Source organism: Chionomys nivalis, chromosome 2, assembly GCF_950005125.1.
Source record: "Chionomys nivalis chromosome 2, mChiNiv1.1, whole genome shotgun sequence".
Lineage (NCBI taxonomy): Eukaryota > Metazoa > Chordata > Mammalia > Rodentia > Cricetidae > Chionomys > Chionomys nivalis.
Genome location: NC_080087.1, coordinates 49,330,702 through 49,353,441, shown reverse-complemented (window position 1 = coordinate 49,353,441; position 22,740 = coordinate 49,330,702). Strand labels below are relative to the sequence as shown.

The 22,740-nt window shown below is 38.9% G+C and overlaps 1 protein-coding gene across 3 annotated transcripts; it reads right to left on the bottom strand.

The window, feature by feature from the left end:
- Positions 1-939: 939 nt before the first annotated feature.
- On the bottom strand, positions 940-17,463 carry Gprc6a (G protein-coupled receptor class C group 6 member A). Of its 3 annotated transcripts, none has more exons than XM_057763068.1 (6): positions 17,270-17,463; positions 13,753-14,056; positions 12,540-13,376; positions 5,588-5,800; positions 3,545-3,668; positions 940-2,051 (listed from the first exon to the last, which is right to left on the bottom strand). In XM_057763068.1, exons 1-6 carry the CDS (start codon positions 17,461-17,463, stop codon positions 940-942), a joined length of 2,784 nt encoding a protein of 927 aa, XP_057619051.1. The 3 variants fall into 3 exon arrangements, with proteins under 3 accessions (XP_057619051.1, XP_057619053.1, XP_057619052.1); XM_057763070.1 differs by having other exon boundaries at positions 13,065-13,376; XM_057763069.1 differs by lacking the exon at positions 5,588-5,800.
- Between the last annotated feature and the right edge of the window lie 5,277 nt (positions 17,464-22,740).

Here is a 22,740-nt window from a genome sequence, read left to right as displayed (position 1 = left end):
TCTTTCACCAGTGGTTTCAAATAAATTGCTACTTCTTTCCCAGCTTGAGAACATATACATAGCCTCCTTTCTAATTCCTGTTACAGATACTAGCTGCTCTTAACAAGATTATCTGCCATCTTGTGTCAGAATTGTCTTCCCAATGAAGAATTTTGAGCCGATTGTCACCCAGTCAGACACTGTGAGAGCCATCAAGCAGGATAAAGACTCAACTCTTTAGCAAGGAGTCCCATACTGGGGCATTCAATCATTTCTGACCTGATTCCCCATGCTGGAAAAGATTCCTGTGCAGTGACGGAATGGATGTAGTCTGTGCATTCTTTGATTACCTAACTAACATCCATTTATATTTTAGGGTATTATATAATACCATATCCCTTACTTAGCCTTCTAAACCCTGCCTTCATCTCCCTAGGTGGGTGTCTGTAAGTACTCTATATTGTCACAATTCTCTGTAAACAATACAAATGAAGAATCTTTATAGTGATAGGAAATATCTGTCTTTCCATGAAATTTGAGCTTCTGGAGACTAGAAATGATCCATTGTAACTTCCTGTGCCTCTGTATTTAGTGGATTACTGGATATATACTAACTACCCAAAGGCTTGTTCAACTTCAGTAGACTAGAAGTATCACAATGCTTGAAAAAGAGGCGTGAAAATAGTAGGGAATGGAAAAAGGCTGTTGTCTTATCCATTGACTTCAAATTGCCTAAGAGGAAGGCTGGTCAAGATAAAGGCTGAAGGGAGTAATAGAAAACAAAGGGAGATTAATACCAACAGCTTTATTTATTATGTTTAGGTAGTTAAGCAGAGAGAGAGTATTCAAGCAAATGGTAGCAAAACTATACAAGATATATTTGCTGGGAAAGTTAACACACAACTTACAGTAAAGACTAGAAACTTCTTGGGGATCATAGCATGCCCTAAGAACTCTAATTCATATACTTGAACTTCTTTTCTGATGCAAAGTTTTAGGCACATTTGTAGCATTTTCTCCGCCTATGCCAAACACTTGTGCCAGACAATGGTTGCTGTTGGGACATGCTGCAGCTTTGTCATTATGGCTTAGATTAGTTACTGCAGTATCATGGTTAGTGGTGTCCAGAGATACATGACTCAAGGCAAGGTTGTTGGCACTGTGAGATGAATAATTGTAAACCATCTGGAGGAAGGCTGATTTGGTGTTAGTCTTTTGCTTGTAAAGAATAACGTAGCACTTGGGGAAGAACGTACAGCAGAGAATCCCATAATTGGATATCAGAATAACTATTATCTCCACAGCAGGCAAATACTTGCCGAATGTGGTAGCATAGACAGGGATGAATATGATCCAAGCTATGAAGTAAATCAGCATGCCAAAAGTCAAGAACTTAGCTTCATTGTAATTCTCAGGAAGTTTCCTCCCTTTGAATGCAAATACGAAGCAAAGGAAGGCCAGGACTGCGATGTAGCCCAGCATGGTGCCAAAGGCCAGGACAGAGCCCTCCTCACATTCCAGGATAATGACTCTAGGCAAGGTGATGTTCTCCTCTACAACAGGTGCTGCCAAGACCAGCCAGAGAGTACAAATGACCACTTGAATGCCTGTGCAGGTGAGGACAATGGGGACCGGCCTATAGAGGCACTTCAGGAAGGTCTTAAGCTTGGGATCAAAGCTGAACGCTAGCAAAATTTTTAGGGACTTCATCAAAATGCAGGAGACACAGAGAGTAAAACTCACACCAAACAGTGTCTGCCTGGTCTTACATGCAAAATCTTGGGGTTCTCCAATAAAAAGGCCTGTGCTGGCAAAGTTCAGGGCATGGCAGGTGAGCATCACGTAGCAGACCGCTAATCCCCCAGATGATTTCACAACTGGTGTGTTCAGGTTTCTTGTAAATATTATGCCAATAGCCAGAACAAAGGCGATTCCTAGTAGGGAGAGGGCGATGAGGAGGAGAGCCAAGGAGTCATTCCAGTCCAGATACTCCACTTCCTTCTCGAAGCACACAGTGCTCCTTACTGGGGCCCAGTGGGTTTCATTGTTGCATAAAAGGCAATGATCCATATCTAGCAGGGAGAGGAGAACAATTACATCGCAAACATTTAAACTAGGTGGTTGTCTACACCAATATATATATATATATATATATATATATATATATATATATATAGAGAGAGAGAGAGAGAGAGAGAGCACAGGAGAGGTCAAATTGGTTCCTTATTCAAATAAAACCTACACAAAACCCAAAGAATAGAGGAAGGCAAATGGAAGAGGAAGATGGGAAAGTAATAGAGAAGTCAAAAGGCCAACTGGGCTGTGCTTCTTCAGGAAATCTATATGCTCCAGAGAGGTGCAAGTCTCTCATGAACTTGCTATTATTAGTGGCAGTTTAGAGACCTTGTTAAGAACGTGATTTAGGGATTAGACATAGTTCAAGCCATTTTCTCCCTCCACACCTGTGATTCTCATAATCGTGTCCAAGCTAACTGAATTGTGTAAGACTATTTTTCGAATCTCTCTGTCTCAAGGATAAGAATAGAAATAAAATAAATAAAAATAGAGGCTGGAGGTGTAGCTCAGTCATAGAGCATGGGCCTAGAGAGAGGGTGGGGGTGTAGCTCAGTGTTAGAGCATGGGCCTAGAGAGGGGTTGGGGGTGTAGCTCGGAGGTGGAGCATGGGCCTAGAGAGAGGATGGGGGTGTAGCTCAGTGTTAGAACATGAGCCTACAGAGAGGTTGGGGTGTAGCTCAGTGGTGGAGCATGGGCCTAGAGAGAGGTTGGGGGTGTAGCTCAGTCATAGAGCATGGGCCTAGGGAGAGGTTGGGGTGTAGCTCAGTGGTGGAGCATGGGCCTAGAGAGAGATTGGGGGTGTAGCTCAGAGGTGGAGCATGGACCTAGAGAGAGGGTGGGGGTGTAGCTCAGTGTTAGAGCATGGGCCTAGAAAGAGGTTGGGGGTGTAGCTCAGTGTTAGATCATGAGCCTAGGGAGAGATTGGGGGTGTAGCTCAGTGGTGTAGCATGGGCCTAGAGAGAGGTTGGGGGTGTAGCTCAGTGGTGGAGCATGGGCCTAGAGAGAGATTGGGGGTGTAGCTCAGTGGTAGAGCATGGGCCTAGAGAGAGGTTGGGGGTGTAGCTCAGTGGTGGAGCATGGACCTAGAGAGAGGTTGGGGGTGTAGCTCAGTGTTAGGGCATGGGCCTAGAGAGAGGTTGGGGGTGTAGCTCAGTCATAGAGCATGGGCTTAGAGAGAGGTTGGGGGTGTAGCTCAGTGGTGGAGCATGGGCCTAGGGAGAGGTTGGGGTGTAGCTCAGTGGTGGAGCATGGGCTTAGAGAGAGGTTGGGGGTGTAGCTCAGTCATAGAGCATGGGCCTAGGGAGAGGTTGAGGGTGTAGCTCAGTGGTAGAGCATGTGCCTAGAATACAAAAAGCCCAATGTTTGATACCCAGAATGGAAAAGAAAGAACTGTAAAACAAAAGATAAAGCTAGGGTTGATATTCAGAAAAGTCAGCCCAAGAGAACCAATTCAGAGGCGTCACTGTCAGTGGGAGGTGGCTGTGGTCACCTGTCTGGTTGCTATAGTGATTCTCTGGGCAGCTCACACAGTCATAGCAACACATGTGTTGGCTTCCTGTGGCTTTCTTCATTTGACCAGGGCTGCATTCCTTGGAGCATTTAGATAGAATTTGCTACAGTACAAGAAAGAAAGAAAAAAAATCTAAATAATTAAAAAAGAAAATTATCCTAGCTATTCCTCATTTACACATTTGCTAAATAGCATTTTTGGTCTTTTTCATAGCATTCCCATCTTAAGGAACAGGAACAAACTTAAAATATATAGGACATTTTGAATGAAAAACTATGGATGTTTCATAATTTTTCTTTTTGGTACAGGATCTCTGGCTGGGACAGAACTCATTCTGTAGAGCAGGTTGGCCTTGAACTCAGAGAGATTCATCCAACTCTGCTTCCAGAGTCCTGGGATTGAAAGCATGCACCCCCATGCCTATTGACATTTGTGGCTGCTATAAGAAAACCTTTCAAGAACTCCCAGCAGAGGGAAACGCACATGTTTGTAAAGCTGAAAAATGACATGAAGGTCTGGGAATTTCTGATTCTATGCTGAAGGAAGAATTCTGCAAGAAAAATAAGACTTTTGTATTTTTTTTAACAAGATTTTGAAAATTTATGTGCATGAATCTCCCTTTCCCCAATTTGTGTGTGTGTGTGTGTGTGTGTGTGTGTGTGTGAGATCTCCCTCGTAGCTGAAGTTACAGTCAGTTGTAAGTCACTGATGTGGGTTTTAGGGTGACAGCAAACAAGATAAAAAATAAGCAAAATAGAGAAAATGAGAAATGGTGACAACTGGGGAGAAAATAAAACAAAAATAGGGGAGTGAAGAGAGACAGAGAACTGAGAATATATTTCTACTCTCCTAACCACTCTCCCTCTTTTTTAAATCTCCTCCCCTCTTTTTTCTTAATTCTTCCTTTCTTTCTTCTTTCTTCTGTACATTCAACACAGTGTTAAACACATTCTTTTCATCTGTACAACTTTATAAGCTTAGATGTGCTTTTTTCACTGTGAACCCAGGCTCATGATTCCCGTCTCTGCTTCTCAAGTGCTAGCATTATAGGCACTCATCATCATGCCTGATTAAGGTGTGACAATGTAAAGTAGACTGGAGCTGGTGCACAGTCCTCTCATCAAGAAAAAGGAAGCATATATAAAAGGGAGGGAGAACTGTGGAATGGCAGGGGAATGGAAATTAAGGGGAAGATAGAAAGAGAAGAGAAAATTATTGAGAAGAGAAAAAATTATTGAGAAGAGAAAAATTATTGAGAAGAGAAAAAAGTATTGAGAAGAGAAAAATGCTAGATAGAGGCAGGAGAGCAATCACTTAAAAACACCCACCAGCCTTTACCTGGGAAGAAAGACAATGCTATGGAAGAGCTCTGAACAGACCACTGCATTTTCCAGAATGGTGCCTTAAGAACAGACTGAAGGGGTATGAGTGTAGGCGGAGCAGTTACAAAGCTAGCACTCTGACCTTTGTGAGCAGTGGCTGTACCTTGCAGTGGAGTGGTACAACCAGGGGGTAAAACAGTCATCAGACTCATTTTGGAAGTTAGACTTTTAGAGGGTCTGCAGTATGACAAGTGTGTGGTGTGGCAGACCAGGGACAAGCATCCCATCAAGGCGTCTCATGAGCAACAGACAAAGGAGGGTTGTCATTCTCTGAGATGTAGGAAAGAATATCAAGAATTCTGTTTTGGAGACAGTCAGTGAAAAAAAAAAACTTATCAGATAGATATCCGTGTAGAAATTCCAGTTAGGCAGTCATGACTTATTTGACCTAAAAGATAAAAATCAAGAAGTCACTAGACTTTTACAAAATGACATTGTTTAAAGACAGGAGCCTGATAAGGTCACCAAACAGACAACAAAGAGCAGGGTTGATCCTGTGCACCCCAGTGTTTAGGGGTATTAGAAAGATAAGGACCTAACAAAGGAGACAGAAACAGTGGTTAGAGACACAGGGGAAGGACTTCTCCAGGTGATATGCTAGTTGACTTAAATTTGGCAAAGCTCCCTACGACAAAATCACCTTAAGTTTCCTGAATTCGCGTTTTGCTTCTTGGCTTGTGATAATGAAGACATCGTGCTGCAGGTCATATTCTGCCATCTTTGTGACGGTCATGAGGCCACCTATCTCCTTCCAGAGAACCACGTCATAACCAGTATTTAAATCCCCATGGGCATCGAAATGAAATGAGTTCCTTCCGTCAGAGAATGTTACATTTTTCAACACATCAAGTAGCTGTGGAAGGTAAAATTGAGTGAACATTGAACAGGAGCTTTTTCAGTACACCCTTTATCCCAATGATGACATTGCATGCATCCTCAGGAATATTATTTAAACTGAGAAGGAAAGAAAGAAAATTTTCAATCACAGTTTGGGCATGCTTAAGAAAGAATTATTGTGTCGTCACCAGGAGTTCTAGATTTGATCTCTGGAGAAGTTTTTCTTATGTGAAATTGTAAAAGCAGGCTAGTTTTTAAGAGATGGTGACTTTTCTAGCCTATGAAATTGAAATCTGAGTACCTGCATGTGGCCATGGGGCAGACTTTCAGGATGGGTTCTTTGTAGCAGGCGGGGGCTTTTGACTCCTTCTGTGATTGCTAGTACAATATTGATGGCAAAATATACCTTCTCATCTTGCCTCTGATGGTTCTTATGTATACTTCAGTGACCAGTACTCAACCAAGTGACCTCTAAATTCTATTTCCAACTTAAGTTACAAAATGATTTCTTTTCATGCTGGGAGAAAGAAATGTAACTAAAAAATTACCTGCCTTGCTATCCAATTTGTGTGGTGAGAGCAGTGAAAGGCAAGAAGTATTTTGCTGACAATGGCAGCGACATTGAGCTTGTGCGGTACAGAAAGAGCATTGGAGTTTGAAATAGGAGAGTGTAGCTTACTGTTTACTTGATAAGTAATCACGGTTTTCATTCCTCTTTCAATGCATTCATCATGGCCCAGTGGTTGACTGAGTCCAAGATTCTACGTGACTTTGATGGGTTAAAAATGTATGGGATGAGGCAGAAAGTTTTCTATCTGAATAGAATTATTCTTCTCTGTGGTTTTTTTTTTTTTTTTTTTTTTTTTTTGGTTAAGTTTAAATGTTTTAAGTTTTTGCCAATAGACTAAAAAAATCAACTTATATGTTAGGTGAATATATTATCTATTATAGTCGTGCAATGACCAAATACATTGCCTTAGCAACATTTGAAAGCATGCACAATTCTTACTTGTCCCCATAGGTTTATCACTTCTTTAGTGAAGGTAAATTAATTGCTTTAAAGAAACTGAATACATCAGAGCTATTGCGGTGGAATTAACAACAAAAATGCCAGCTTATTCTTGGGGCTATGGGCGTGATTCAGAGGGTAGAGGGCTTTCATAGCATGTGTAATGTCCTGGCCTCCACCCTCAACACCACACGTACTGAGCATGGTGGTACACAGCTGTCCTCCCAAACACAGGGTGTGTAGGTAGGAGTGAGGAGGGTGGGAGTTCAAGGCCAACCTAGGTGGCACGAGACCTGGTTTCAAAAAAATAAAAAAAAACAAAACAAAAAAACTTTTTTTTTTAAATTCCAACATTGACCAGAATTTAAAAAAAAAAAAAATGGAGGGAATGAAACTAAATGAAAAAATAAGAGTGTCAATGATAAAGAGCTTCATTTCAATAATCAAGACAGCTTCAATGTTCTCACTGCTGCCTGTGCACTGCTTTAAAGTGTGCTCCTTTCTTAAACAGTGCTTCCGGGTCAGCCTCAGCCACTGGTTTAGAAAGCATATCCCTTTTTAGTCTTGTATTTAAATTGTTATTTCTACCCGATCCTCCTCCTTGCATCTAATTTTATGCAAATATCGGATACAGGTATGTTCTATCAATAACAACAGCATTGCATAATAGCCATGCACAACTTATGCTTGCTCTAGCAGGAAAGAAGACAGAGGAAAGTAATGATGCAACCCTTACTTAGGAAATATGGTAGAACATTGACTTTGGGTTAAGGTAAATTTCGAACCTGAACCTTCAGGATTTAAATTATAAAGTGCTATTTTGCATCAGTTACTTTTACCCCAATGGAGACTTAACTTGGAGTTCATACCACAAAATTTAAAGACTGAGAATTACATTTCTGTTATAGGATTCACGCCTGTATGCTGAGATTCTCTTTTTAAGACGGAGGGCCGGGGTCCACACTACTTATCATTATGTAGTTCTCTTTGGCTTCATTTCCCTAAGTACCCTGGTGGCCTACTCTGTCTCTCTCCATAAGTTTGTTTGTGGAAAGAGATATCCATGTGACCAAACTAGAGTACAACAGAAAAAGTAGCCTCACATCTTTTTCCTATAGCCTAAACCATACCTTTTACTTTACTCATATTTTCTGTAGCATAACAAAAACACACAGCCCACCAAGATTGACAGTTTTACTACCAGCCCTATGAGTGGCCATGGTGGATCCCTTAATTCCGGGTTCTCCTTCCCTGACCTCTACAAGTTGGCTCCAAGTATACCCCCTCTTCCACTCCCTTAGGATAGAGCACACAACATAAGTTCTGTGGATCTCCTCAGATTCTGTAAAGAGAAAAAGCGCTCCATCTCCAGCTTCAGCTCTCAGAAACACAGACTTGAGATCAGTAGCTACTATTAGCTGAAGGTCACTCTCAAGCTCTCCCAACTTTCAGACTATATGAAGCCACCATTGCATACTTCCATGTCTCCTAAGTTCTTGAAATACAGCATCTCCAAAATAGAAGGTTGATATTTTCCCCCACCAGACCTCCGTATTTCTCCATGTTTCTATTTTTAACACACAGCATTAACTACCCTGATTGGGAATGATTGGTAACATCTTTGTTGTGTTTTCTTTCTTTCTTTTTTAAACATCTGATCTATTCTAAATGCTCTCCAACCATTTTCTGTAATATTCATATCAGTCAAAATGCTATTTCTACAGTGGAAAATAGATCATCACTCTGTCACCTAAGAAGTATTTAATCGGCCCCCCTTCTGCTATCTACAGTCCAAACTCTAGACATTCTTTGCCAATTCCCTACATCAGCAGCTGGAGTGTCACCTGGTATGTTGCTAACAAGACAGGTTTTCCAGTTCCAAAGCAATTCAATTGCACGTCACATTTTGAAATGTCCTTTCCGGCAAAGTCTCTTGGTAAGTATCCCACATGAATCCCTTGTCTCATTTGTTCCCAGCTTCCCTTTTCAGACTCCAGTCCTGTGATGTTGTTTCTGTTCCCCGAAGAAGCCAGGCTTCAGAGAATGTTCTTGAAGTTGCTAATGCTGAACTTGCCCTCAATTGTGTGCTGTGGTGCCATCTCATGTGTGTATGAGATGTTGCGGTGTGCACTTCTGGGTAGTGTTCAACTCCGTAATCCTCTGACTATATACCACACAGACTGCCGTAGGAGAGGATTCTGTTTTCCTCTCCAGGGTGCCTTCAGCATTTAGCACAACGCCTGGAGCACTGAGGCAGCTAACAAATACTTCCTAAGCACATGTGAGGTGTGGCTGGTAGACATTTTCTCATCTCAGATGTACTACGCATTACTTTACATAGGATCAAATGGGAAAAACAGTCAAAACCAAACCATTAGCTTCAACTTGAAGAAGCTTTGCTCACATACACCTGAAGAACGTTAAAAATCCACTAAAGTAAAATAAAGGTGACTGTGTGCCATCCCTGGACACTACTCTCACCAAACACAGACCCAAAGCAGCGTCCTAACTGCATTGTAATCTAAGTTTAGTTGAATCTAAAACCATTCAAGAAGTATTAGGGCGTTTTGCTAAGCGGTGAAGAAATTAGGAATGTATTCTTGATTAAGGATCCTAAATGTTAATGTTTTGTTTTAAAATTTAATGTCTCTTAAAGATTTTCTGCATATTGTCATTGTAATGTGTTTTAAGAACTAGCTGATTATGACCTTGGGAGTGGTCCTGAGAGGCAGGGGGTTGCCCTCTTGTAATCTTCACTGGTATTTTCGGAATTTTCTGTGACACCCTTCCTGCCAATTCTGGATCACTGGGCTGTAGTTTCTTCCTTTAAAAATCGGTTCTCCCTGTCACTCGGGGTCGAACTCTTCTCCTGCGTGGGTTATGAGTCTCAGCCTCAGTGCACTGGTTCCCGTCTCATCTCATCAATTAAAGCCTTGTGTGATTGCAAAAAAAAAAAAAAAAAAAAAAAAAAAGATTTTCTGCATAAAAAGGCTATTGATCGGAGGACTTGTTGTCCAAACCTGGCACTGATGATTGTGTGACTTAAGCGCATCTCTCCCTGTCTCCTCTTTTCCAGTCTGTTTCTCGATTAACAGGTTCTCAGGGGTGTGAAATACACCCCACATGGTGACCTGGCTCAAGGGCTGAGAATGCATCATGAAGAGGGGCCTCAGACCCCTAGTGTTTAAATAAAATACTATGATTCTATTTACTCAAGTCTTTTCTTCGAAATGTGTGAGACATATTTCTTATTTAAAATACATTCCCAGATCTTTGACAGAAAAATAAATAGCTCTCTCAGTTTCAGTTTCTTTCCTCTTACAAGATCCTTTCTCATCTTCCTCTTGTATCCAGTAGGTTCATCTGCTCATCTCCATGCTCTCTTCCAGTCTCTCATTCCTAAAATTCAGCTCGGTCATGTCAGTATAACATTCTACTTCTTACAACAAAAAAGTGCATTTCCGTAGTACACTAGGTGAAAGCATTGAAATGTTTAGAGAATGCCATATGGAATGTCATATGGGGAAGGAGAGTGATCTAAACAAAGGCAAAGTTTGTTTTCCCCCAATCTTTTATGAGAGTTTTATAGTACTAAGGAAGTACTTCAAGGAGATGTTCAAAAATTATTGGAAATATATTATTTAGAAGAATTTTAATGAAGACCCTAATCATTAATCATTTGCATCTTTATTAGAGTTTTGGCTTTCTATTTATAAAGCAAAAAATTCCTGAAAATGATCAATACCTGCCTCACAACATGTATAATGATTATGCTTCTATTAAAAATAAAGATAAGTACAATTTTTAAAAAAGAGCAATTTCAACTATATGGTGCAAGGGTTGAGAATGCAGTTCTGGGATTCAGAACACTCACTGAACCCCAGAGCAAAACAAAACAAAACTGACAACAACAACAAAGTAAGAACAAGCGAGCAAAACACATGGAAATTACTCATCTAAATGAGGAAGCAGGTTACTTCAGTCGCTGGTGCTTATGTTGTAGGTGATTAAGACATAAGCAATAGTGACTGGGAGGGAGCTCCTGGCAGCGCATGCTTAGCTTGCACAAGGCCACTGTTTGAATTCTAAGCAATAACAATAAAAGTTATGACAAAAATACAAATAACGGTCTGTAAGATGCTTATTACAACCCAACTGTCTTATTCTACCTGCTCTCTGTTCACTTATAACTCTAAATGATATATATGTTGTATTATGGTACTGTATCAATACCTGTTTGAAGTCTGGCTTTGAAATCGTATAATTGAGAAGTTTGATTCTCACAAGTTAATATTATTATTAAAAGAAGCATTGTACCATACATGCTTTGCTCAAGGTCATAAAAAACAACAATATGATTTATCACTAACTACAGTCATAATAAACTTTAAGTCTCTCCAAAGTAAACCAAAAATAGAAAGGGAAACATTGCTGTATGCACACTTGGTGTCCCATTTAAACGTCGATTTTCATATCCTAAATCTAACAACATTTCCATGTAGAAGGCTCAGAGGACTGAAGAGATGGCTCAGTGGTTAAGAGCACTCTTTTAGATGACTTAGGTTCTATTCTCAGCACCCTAATGGTGGCTCACAACTGTTTATAACTCCAATTCCAGAGATTCAACACTCTTCTGACTTCAGCAGGCATGGTTTGCACACAGTGCACATACATACACACATGCAGGCAAAACACTCATACAAATAAAACAAAAATCCAAATCTTAACACACATACGCACACAAACACAAAGCCCTACAGACAACATACTTCTTATGAGAGTAAGAGCATTTACTAGAGAGTGATTCTCAACCTTCCAAATGCTGCAGCCATTTAATACAGTTCCTCATGTTGTGGTGATCCACAACCATAAAATTATTTTTGTTACTTCTTTATAACTATAATTTTGCTACTGTTATAAATCATAGTACAAATATCTGTGTTTTTTTGATTGTCTTAGGAAACCCCTGTGAAAGAGTCATTGGACTCTACCCTCAATGGTCACCACCCACAGGTTGAGAACGGCTGAACTTGAGGATAGGATTATAAAGTACCTGCTGCACAATTAGGGGGATGCCATGTTTATTTATGATGCTTTTTGTCTATAGTTTCTTCATGTACATGATGACCATCCCTAGTCCAAAATGCTGCAAATCTGGGTTTTAGGGCACCAAGTTGATAGTATAAGTGAAAAATTCTACACTCGACTTCACTGGCACAATATAGCTATGCTAAAAATATTGTATAAGACTACCTTCAAGTTATATGAACAAGGCAAATATAAGCAAAGATTAATTTTATGTATAGACTTTGTCCTATACCTAAGCTATTGAATCTCAACATGTATATTACTGAGCATAAAAGATGAGAGAAACACTATTATATTTAACAATAGCCAAATAATCTGCTAGTTCATGTAGTCTAATACTTATGGGCAAAAATAAGTAAAGAACATAATACATATGAAGTATTGAAAAAAATCATATATCTGAGGAGGAAGATAGTACTACTAACAGAATCTCTGCAGAAAATGAAACAGAACTTTGGGGCTTAGGGAAAGAAGTGAAAATAAAATATAACTATCATCAATAACAAAATATTATATTAGCAATACAGGTTATAAAATGACAGTTTTTACATTCAGAAGTTATAGGTTAAGAGGTTACTGTGGATCTTTGTAAAATAAATCAAGAGGGGAAATGGAGAAATAACAGTAGGCCAGCAGGCTAGGATTTGTGAATTAGTACCTCCCATGGTTGAAAGGCGTTCGGTTTCTGGCAGTCTCTAGCTTGGCACAGATCCCCGATGGCATGGCCAAGGGCAAACACTGCAAGTTCAATGCTGTGAATGAGTCCTGGCTCAGTATAATGCCACAGGAAGTCGTTTCTCATGAAGAACTGGTTTTCAACGGTCTTGGTAGTGTCATGGGTCAAAGCTGTTTGAGAATAGTTGGAAATGCATTGACTCAAATCACCATCTTTGACATGCTTACAGGCAGAAAAAAGCATGGCAAATTCATGTAGGGGTTTGTTATTGTCATTGGGATACCTATGCAGAGTCTGAAGAAAAGAATGGAAAGAAGACATATTGCCTCTTCTGAATGTAAACCCCACCACTTTACCAAGCTTCTTGATATTAGGAATGGTGATAATCTTGGTAGCGGTTGACCAGTTATCGCTAGCAATCCAGATCTTATTTATATTCCTTTCCATGGCTTTAGTGAAGAGATTAAAAACATGGAATTTCCTCAGAAAGACCACAATGACATTAACCTGGGCTTCTGCAATGATTTTCTCCAGTGTCTGATTGATTCTGACTTCAATGGTACTATCTGAGAGGAAGGCCGGCAGCACCTCTTTGAAGGCAATGCACACATTGTTTGCAGCAGCCTGAATTGCAAAAGTGTTCAGAGCTAATCTTCCATAGTCATCATCTGTTGTTATGAGGCCAATCCAGTTCCATCCAGATTGCTGAATCAGGTGGGCCATTGCTTTAGTTTGGTAGAAGTCACTGGGTACTGTCCGTAAAAATGAAGGAAAGCGGATTTTGTCACTCAGGATTTCTGCAGTGGATTCGTAACTCACCTGGAAGTGCACATAATCTTTGAGTTATGGTGGTGAAGCACAGGAGCTGGTGGTAGTAAGCTCATCGCCCTTTGGTTTCTATTGCTCTTCCTAAATTCTCTCTCTATGAGAAGATCAACTTACATTAGCCCCAAGGATGTTTAGTTACACTGCTTTATTTGAACCTGGCTGAGGTTACTATGGAAACAGAGCAGGTGAAGCCCTCAGAGATAGGTGTCTTTTCTAAATCAACTTTTTAAAAAAAACTATCAGAAATTAGTTTTTGACTATTGCAAAAGTGACTCCCTAGGTAATTCCTACGTTTCCGCAATCTTTTTATAGGAACAGATGTAATCAAAGCCAACAACATATGGAAGGAAGGAGAACAAAGATGTACCTGTGGCATGAGCTGTAAGTTCAGCATCCTTGAGACAGCCATGGATATTTCCGAATAGCCAGCACCAATGACAGCTTTCACCCTTGGCATGTAACTGGAATAGTCACACTGGAAGGTCACGGTTTCTCTAGAGCAGTTGAATTTAGAGAGGAACCTCAGAGTTGCTGCCACTGCTGCTGTGACTTCAGTACACGTGTCATAGATTTCATACCCTAGTTTGACTCCGGATAACAGTGTCGAGTTATTGATCACCTCGATGCTGTGTATCATAGCCAGAGCTTGAAGAAACGCTGATATTTCAAAGCTGTGAAGAAACAAGTAGTTTCTGAAACAAAACATGACTATTCTATTGATATGGGGATAGCATACCTCATCCACACCTCTGTCCTCTGATGGATAGGTTTTGGATGAATCCAACTGATTTCATGAAAAATGTGAACTTTATTTGAAATCTGAACACGGCGGACAATGAGTGCTGATGAGAAGCCAAGGGCAATGGCACTGGGTTTTGATCCTACTTCATGTTCTGGCTTTGTGGGAGCCTAGACAGTTTGGATGCTCACCTTCCTAGACCTAGATGGAGCGGGGAGGACCTTGGACTTTCCACAGTGCAGGGAACCCTGACTGCTCTTTGGACTGGAGAGGGAGGGGAAAAAGAGTGGGGGGAGGGGGAGAGGAGTGGGAGGAGGGGGAGGGAAATGGGAGGCTGGGAGGAAGCGGAAATTTTTTTTTAATAAAAAAAAATAAAACAAACAAACAAAAATTTTCCCTTTCCCTCCCTTTTGATAATAATTTTAACAGAATATCTTCTATTTATTTGTTAACAATTTTATAAATGTAAACACTGTATATTCCAAAGATACATTTTAATTAAGCTTTAACTGTTTCATTTCCTCCCTCCAGTACCTACTAGATACCTTCACTCAACCCATTTCCTCCCAACTCTAGCTGATAGTCTCTTTTTATTTGCTTATTATTGTTACGTGCATACATATGTATGCGCGCGCGCACACACACACACACACATATATATATATAGCACCTGATGAATTCATTTTTGTTGTTTGTGTGTATATGGTTTCAAGGCTGATCACTCTGTATTGGATAACCGATAAGGAGACTCATTCCTGGGAGAGGCTGTTTCTCCTTCTCCCGGCAGCAGTTAGTTGCCTGTAGCACTTTGAGTAATGCACCTTGATCATAGATAGTCACTTCCAACTCCCCTGGTTAAAATAATTTCAAAGGAAACCTTTAAAAGGGATAATGTCAGAAACACAAGTTTTGTAAGTAGAGTCTACAGTACAGCCTTTAGCATTTTCTTCATGAATATGGGATTGTGTTGGACATTTTAATATGCTGTGATATCTGGTGTGTTGAATCTTGCTCCTGTTGGCAGTTACATGTCAGCATGTTATTGCTGTCAATGCATATGCTTGTTAGACTTAAGACTTACCTTTTAATTTTCTGGTTTTAATCTGTGGATATTGAAAATCAGATAGACTTTTATAAATTTAAATTTTTCTTTTTAAAAATATTTCTTTTGTTGAGATTATAATATAATTATATAATTTCATCCTTCTCTTTCTTTTATTCAAACCCTCCCATGTATGATATCTCCTTTTACTCTTTCAAATATGTGACTTTCTATTCATTAATTGCTGTTGCATTCATATATATTTTTAAATACATGAATCAGACTTTTAAGAATTACTGGTAAGGCCCAGTGTTTGTCAAGAGATACATTGGTTTCAGAGAACATTTCTTGCATGCATGTTGCATTGGGATTATTTCAGAGACCTCAGTAATTTAGTCCTGATTCACTGCTATCTCGTTCCCTACTGTACACAAACACTGTAATTATAACCTCATATAAAATGAAAGGTTAATGGATGGTTTCTAAGTGGATGAAGGGAAACTTCTGGGTTTTGATTCCAAAGTTTGTTTATGATTCATTAACTTATAATTACTTGAAAATTATCATTGTCACTGTGGGATAAAATATAGAAAATCATTGTTAAAATTTTTATTAAAAATGAGAGAAAGGATTAATATATTACTTCATAATTAAACCATACTGTATTTTTATAGTCCCTTACATGTAAACTCAATGACCTTTGTGTCTCCAGTGCTCAGAAAAAGGACCAGATAACGCTAACCCCTGGCTCAGCATTGAGTAAGATGCATTTCCCTTGAGGAATGACAATAAAGTCAAACATTAATTTATTTGTGGATTTTTTTCTTCTAGAAGAAGTTTGTTAGATCAAATGTTTTATATTTATCATTGGTTATTGACTTAAAACTTTGGACTTCAACTCGTTGGGTACCAATTCTGTGCACTGAACATCTTCACTTTTTATTTTGTATCATTTCAGCTAATCACTGCTTAGGGTAATGGTAACTCAAACGGGGATGAAAGACTAAAGGGATCTTTGTGTGATGCAGGAAACACGTGTGATCCAAAAGCATCTTATAGGGTTTATAAATCATTATTTGATAAGGAAAAAAATTGGAGATTGAATGTGATGATACATTTTTCAAAGCACAACACTCTGGAAGTCAAGACAAAAAAAATCAAGAGTTGAGGTTGGCCTGAAATATACAATGAGCTCTTGTCTCAAGGCAAAACAAACAAAACAGAGAAGTAAAACAGAAGAGGAATTTAAGGTTACGTCAAGTTGTGATCAGAATTTTAAGAGGCACAGGCAAACTTCAGGGTCACAACGTCACACCATTTGAAGCTGATGCTGTCTGTGTCCTTAAAGGTGTCTGGCCTCACTTTTTCCAGGCAGGAATTGCAAGTCAATTTCTTAAAAACTGTGTTCTAAAACTGAAATTTAGCTAAAACATATTGTTTTCCTTCAAACAAAATCCCTCTGTAACATTCCCCCCCACCCCAGTTTTAGTTTCTTGCATGACACCGTGCCAAGAATTAACACTGCATGTAGCAATGTGTTTGGTAAAAGGGAAAAAAAGCATTCTGATCCCAGGATGTTCATAATTTATTAGCAAAGGATTATATTATTTTATTTTGGGTTGTGAGCCTAGCTTTTAACAGCTGAGTCATCTCGCCAGCCTAGGATTAGATTATCCTGGAGTGAAATGAGAACAGCGTTGATGAAAACCTCAAATGTGACCTTTGAAAAAAACATAAAACCATAAGCCCATGCTTGTAATTCTGAGGTGCATGCTGTAGGTGAGCATGGCGGACTTGCTGTAGTGCAGGACAGATTACAACATCCTTACAAGTGGCTTCCAAGATTTTTCAAAAGGCATAGTTAAAAAAAAATACATAACTGTAAAGCATTCTCAACCCCTGTGTTTGGAAGTTGGTTACACAAACAGGGGTGATGAATATATTTTAAGGACCACAAAACTAACCAGATGCAATTCAAAAGAAACTCATGCTCTATTAAAAAAAAAATGTCATCACAAGTAAACCATCTGCATGTCTGCATGTCTTACAGCACAATCTTGAAGTCTAACTCTTTATTTATTTTTTTATTTAAGTTTTACTCACCCAACACATTTCTGGATTTGTGGTCGCCTGGGATGGTCATCTGAGGACAGCATTTTTTCATGAATGGCAAATAAACCCCCAATCATGATATGTCCAGGAGAAGTGATAGCCACAAAGTCATCCGGGGTGTGGCAAGACTGGGAGGTATCAAGAATAATCACGAAGCAGGTAATAACTATAATTAATAGCGCCATTCTTCTGTCTCATTTGCTCAGCTCATCAGAATTATTAGGAACCATTCAGTTCGCAGATAACAACGACAAGATTCTTATTTCCCCTAAATGATTTGGAAGTATAGGACATCCGGGACCAGAAATGCTCTTGATGATAGTGAAAACAGTTCTCTCACTGACAAGAACACGTCAGACTCCAACAGTCTCTGGTGTTGAGCCAAGTGACAGTGCACAGGTGAGAGCTAGGGACAGCTGATACAATTATAAACACAGGGACATGCTGACAGAATTGCAAAAACAGATCTTTGGGGCATTGTATCCTTTTACTCCAAAGGGATGTCAAAGGCTTTGCATCTGTAGGCCTTTCTTTTGAAACAGGTTGTAGAACCTTTTGAAAGAAACAGAATAGGGAAAAATTCTTCTGCTTATAAAATGTGCATATATATATATATATCCAAACATGCTGTTTTCAATAAAAATAAATAAAAAGTATAGTTGATCAGATATTTAGAAAAAAAATCCCACTTTTATTTCTCCTAGAAACCTCGACTTATAAAAGAAAATTCAGTTGATTTGGGCTTTTACTACTTCTGTGTTACATGTAATAGTATAAATGTGTTTTGCTCTGCTGGGCAAAACTAAAAACAAGAAGGAACCTGTCAGAGAGAAAGGAAAGATCTCTCACTGATAACTGTCATTTACCTCACTGTTAACTTATTATTTATAAGAACTTTTTTTTTTTTTTTTTGACAGGGTTTCTCTCTGGAACAGTCCTGGCTGTCCTAGAACTAGCTCTGTAGACCAGACTTGCCTCAAGCTCACAAAGATTTGGGTGCCTCTGCCTTGCGAGTGCTGGGATTAAAGGCATGTGCTACCACCGCCTGGCCAACATGTTTTTAAATGCTTATACATCAGGAACAGCATAATGTTACAGGTATCCTTTTTTAAATTTAATTTGCTTGCCTGTTCTGAGTCAGGGTCTCTCTACTTCGCTCTGGATGACCTGGAACTCACTATGTAGATCAGGCTGGCCTGAAACTCACAGAGGTCCACCTGGCTCTGTCTTCTGAGTGCTGGGATTAAAGGTGGGCACCACTCCTGGCAATACATATCCTTTAAAAGAGAGAGAGAGAGAGATTTACTTTTATGCAAGTGTTTTGTCTACATGTATGTACGTGCACTAGGTGCATACCTGGTGCTACAGAGGCCCGATGAGAGAGGAGGCCAGAGGAGGCTGTTGAATCACCTGGAACTGTAGTTACAAATGATTGCAGGTGCCATGTGGATGCTGGGGACAGAACCTACATCCTCTGCAAGAGCAGAAAATGCTCTTAACTGTTGAGCCATGCTCTTGGAAGTTAAGGGGGTCCGGAAACTCCAGTAACTTCAGCACCATTGAGGATGACTTTAAAGTTTATTTTTCAAAACCAATCTAAAAGTTACTTGGTCATATTTGTTTTGTTTTGGGATTTTTATCTATTGTTTGTATTGATTTTCAATGTTTTGCTTTGCTTTGTTTTTATTTGAAAGAGAGAGAGAATAAAAATGATGTTGGGTGAATAGGGAGGTGAGGAGAATCTGGGAGGAGTTAGATAAGGGGAAATATGAATATGACCAAGATATATTGAATGCAAAAATATTTTTTAATTAAAAAAAGTGTTTGCAATAGGGCTGTCAAGATGGACCAACAGGTAAAAGCACTTGATGCACAAAACTGATGGGCTGAGTTTGGTTTCTGCAACCCCTGGTGAAAGGAGAGAACCTCCACCCATGCAGTGGCATGCATGCACACGCACTGGTACACATCATATACACCAACACGAAGAAATAAGGTAACATCCACTGTAAAAGGTGTGTCATACAAAAGCAGTCCTCGGACTAACATTTCTCTGCTGTTTGGAGGGCAGTAGATAAACCTCTAGAGGAATTTCCAAACCACAAAAGCACAATAGCGACTGTAGCATTTGCAGTGATCCAGATTAGATGTAGATTCGTAGAAGCATGAAGTTAGGCAGAATAGCGGAGTTACAGTTCATCACATGGTGTCAAGCGTTTTCTTATTAAGTTAGTGTATATAATTGCATAAATACTGGTGTCATTATGACATTTTTTACATATGTAAATCACATTGATCATAATCACTCCCACTATCCAAATGTTTTCTAGAATTTTCTACTTTCTAGTGACAACATTTCCTAATAGAATGTAAGGCAGTGATTTCAGTTGTCGACAAACCTTAATAAATACACACAAGTTTGCAAACCTTTCAATTATTTAATAACTGCATTTACTCAACTGTCTTGTTATTTGCATGTATTGTGTATGTGGAATTGAATGGCTTTATGACCTTATGAGTGCAGTTGTTTTGCTCAGGTAATCTCAAGGTTCTCATAAAATTGTCAGTTTAAAGATCATTTTTGGTGAAACTATACTAAAAATAGAGAGCTCGTAATTTCTTGGCAAAGCAATTTTGATGGTTAGAGTTGGTCAACTCGATACAAACTGGAATTATTTTTTCTGGGCAGAAGGAATCTCAGTCATAGACTCATACTCAAAGAGTATGCTCTGTGGACATTTCCTTGATTGCAAATTTATGTACGAGGTCTCAGCCCATTGTGAGCAATACCATCCCTAGGCAGGTAGACCTGAGCTGTATAAAAAAGTAGCTGAACAAGTCAGAGAAAACAAGCCAGCAAACAGCATTCCTCCAGATCCTCAGCTTCTCAGCATCAAGCTTCTATCGTGGGTCCCCTCTGTGATGGGACTAAGAAGCCCTTCCCTCCCCCACGTTGCTTTTAATCAATATGATATATCATAGCTGCAGAGAACAGAAGGAGGCTAACCACAAGGGGGTCTAAAACGCGTGGACTGATTCTAAGGATGAGTTGTTCAGATCACACATTCAAAAAAACTTTCCTGATAACGTTTGTAGTAATAGCATCTCTTGACATGCAGTCTCATCACTGTTTAGCATTCTTATAATCTGAAACAATGTAAATGTTCATTTTGATAAATTACGTATAGATTTGCCTCCAAAGCTAGGAAAACAAAAGCATTGAAAGACATTGTGCCCTGTTATACACAGTGGGAAGGCCTCCAACCTTGAAAGCTGAGAGACTGAAGCAAATTTTCCCACCAGCCAACTATGCAATAGGGAATGAGTTATGTTAACTCTCTGTGCACAAATTTTCTCATCTATGAATTAGGATGCTAAGAGATATGCAATGAGATAAGCTAATAGAGTTATAATGTTCCTTTATCATTATAGTAAACAATAATTATGTCCTTTCTTTTCCTTGAAGGCCAAAGTGAAAAAGATTAATTCCAAAGTTTGAATCCATAACTTGATAAGCAATTGTTCAGAAAAATTTCTCAAATGTGTTAAATTTATTCTCAGAGGTTTTTTTTTTTTTTGTTTTTGGCAATAGGACACTATTTAGCTGTTGTCTTCCCAGAATAAAAATTCATTATTGGATTAAGCTTAAAGGGAGATTGAGATATATTAATTCCTTCAAAAATTCATTGAGCTTGTTATTCTTATTTTTCTTTTTTGGTGCTGGAAATTGAATCCAGTGCTTTTGCATGCTACGCAAACATACACTCTACCATTGAGCTATAACCCAATTCTGTATACACTATCTTGAATCCCATAGTTTCTTTTAATAAGATAGATCACTCTCAGATTAGGGTAAAAGCTATTAGCCATTATTTAGATTCTATTATTACTACATAGAGGTTTTATTCTGTTCAAGAACACAGATGATAGAAATAATTCTTCCTTTTCCTAAAGATTGTGACTTTTACCATAAGCAACTGTTTCTTCTGGATAAAAAGTCTTCAAGGGAATCATGAAGTAGGTGTTAATAGTGACAGTAGCATGAAAATTCCTTTAATCTGAAGATTCTGTATTTCTGTAATAATTTTTTTTGTGAAGAGATGACCTATTGATATTACTAAAAGAGAGCCGTATAGAAGGGACATATGGTATAATACATCCTTAAGGCACAGATTTAAAGCTATAGTATTTCCGTTATCTTCAAGAGTGGTTGGGAGAGGTAAGCATGGGAGGACTCAGAAGGAGCACTGGGTTTGTTGACAGGGACCCATCTGCTCTACTACACACAGAGCCAGCCTGGCAAAACAGACTGCCACCTTAGAATGAAGGGAGTCAGCATCAGCGTTACTAATGTAGATGCCAGGATCTACATCCTAAGGGAAGAACAAGCAGAACTGACGAGTAAGTTCTGGCTCGTTATTTCACACTGTCAATCTGCTTTACTCCCTCCTCCGCTTAGGGCTGCACACACACAAAATATTTAGCCTAACCAAGTAGGTATTCAAAGCGTAATATCACAACGACATTTTTTATTTGACCAACAATAAATGTGAACACATTTTTTTTTCTGCCGGAGATAGGCTTTCCTTCAATGATAATCCCTATAAAGAGAAAACTGTTTCCTCCCAAGAACATAACCATTAGTGTTAAGCAATGAATGCTGCATTTAGGCTCTTTCAAAGTGGATTTCTTGTGAAAATATGTTGAAATATAATTTTATTATATTATGTTTTAAATTTTTCATGTCTTCATTGCCTTTTTAAGTAAACAGAATATTTTGAAGGCAGAGGTTATTTTGTATATTTTACACTTCATTACATCTAAAAATAAAATTGTAAGTTTAGTGGTGAATTTTAGTATGTCAGAATAATATGTCTGTTTCTCATCGTATCAAATCATAAATAAACTATATATTTAAGACAGAATAATCCTTGCAAGCTAACCCAAACTAAGGTGTTTTTTTTCTCTCTAGACATGGTTGGCTGCTGTTACTCTTACTGCTGTGATCACTCATAAAAATAAAACTCTCAATTCATAACACATAATATTAGGCCTTGCAATGAAATCACTGCATCACAAATCACAAACTTCAGGGATGTCTCTACTGGAGATAAAATGACAAGGCAAAGACTTGAATACCTAGTGGATTCAGTTATGCATATAGTTTAACTTATTGCATTGTGTTAGATATCAAATATGCAAAAGATCAATAATAGTCCTTAACAAATTTATGAAATAATCCAGTCAGACTTCAGTCTTCTTGAATTGCTTCCTGATGAGTTTTATGTTTCACTGGCTTGGAGATCATTTAGTTCAATCTCTCATCACTGTACTGCACCACGCTAGATCAACATATTTTTTTGCTTACCTATGGCACTGTAGTAGGTCTCTGAGTGACATTCGTGAAAGTCAGTGAATTTCTTGAAATTATAAAATAAAAACATCCTGAGTAAACGAGCCTA

Excerpts from the sequence above, each read along its gene's own strand:
- Gprc6a (XM_057763068.1), bottom strand. The coding sequence starts at position 17,463 with ATGGCGCTATTAATTATAGTTATTACCTGCTTCGTGATTATTCTTGAT. Across the intron at positions 5,801-12,539 it reads ACGCCTTTCAACCATGGGAG|CTACTTGATGTGTTGAAAAA; the intron begins GTACTAATTCAC and ends TACCTTCCACAG. Across the intron at positions 2,052-3,544 it reads TCACTATAGCAACCAGACAG|ATATGGATCATTGCCTTTTA; the intron begins GTGACCACAGCC and ends TCTCCCTGCTAG.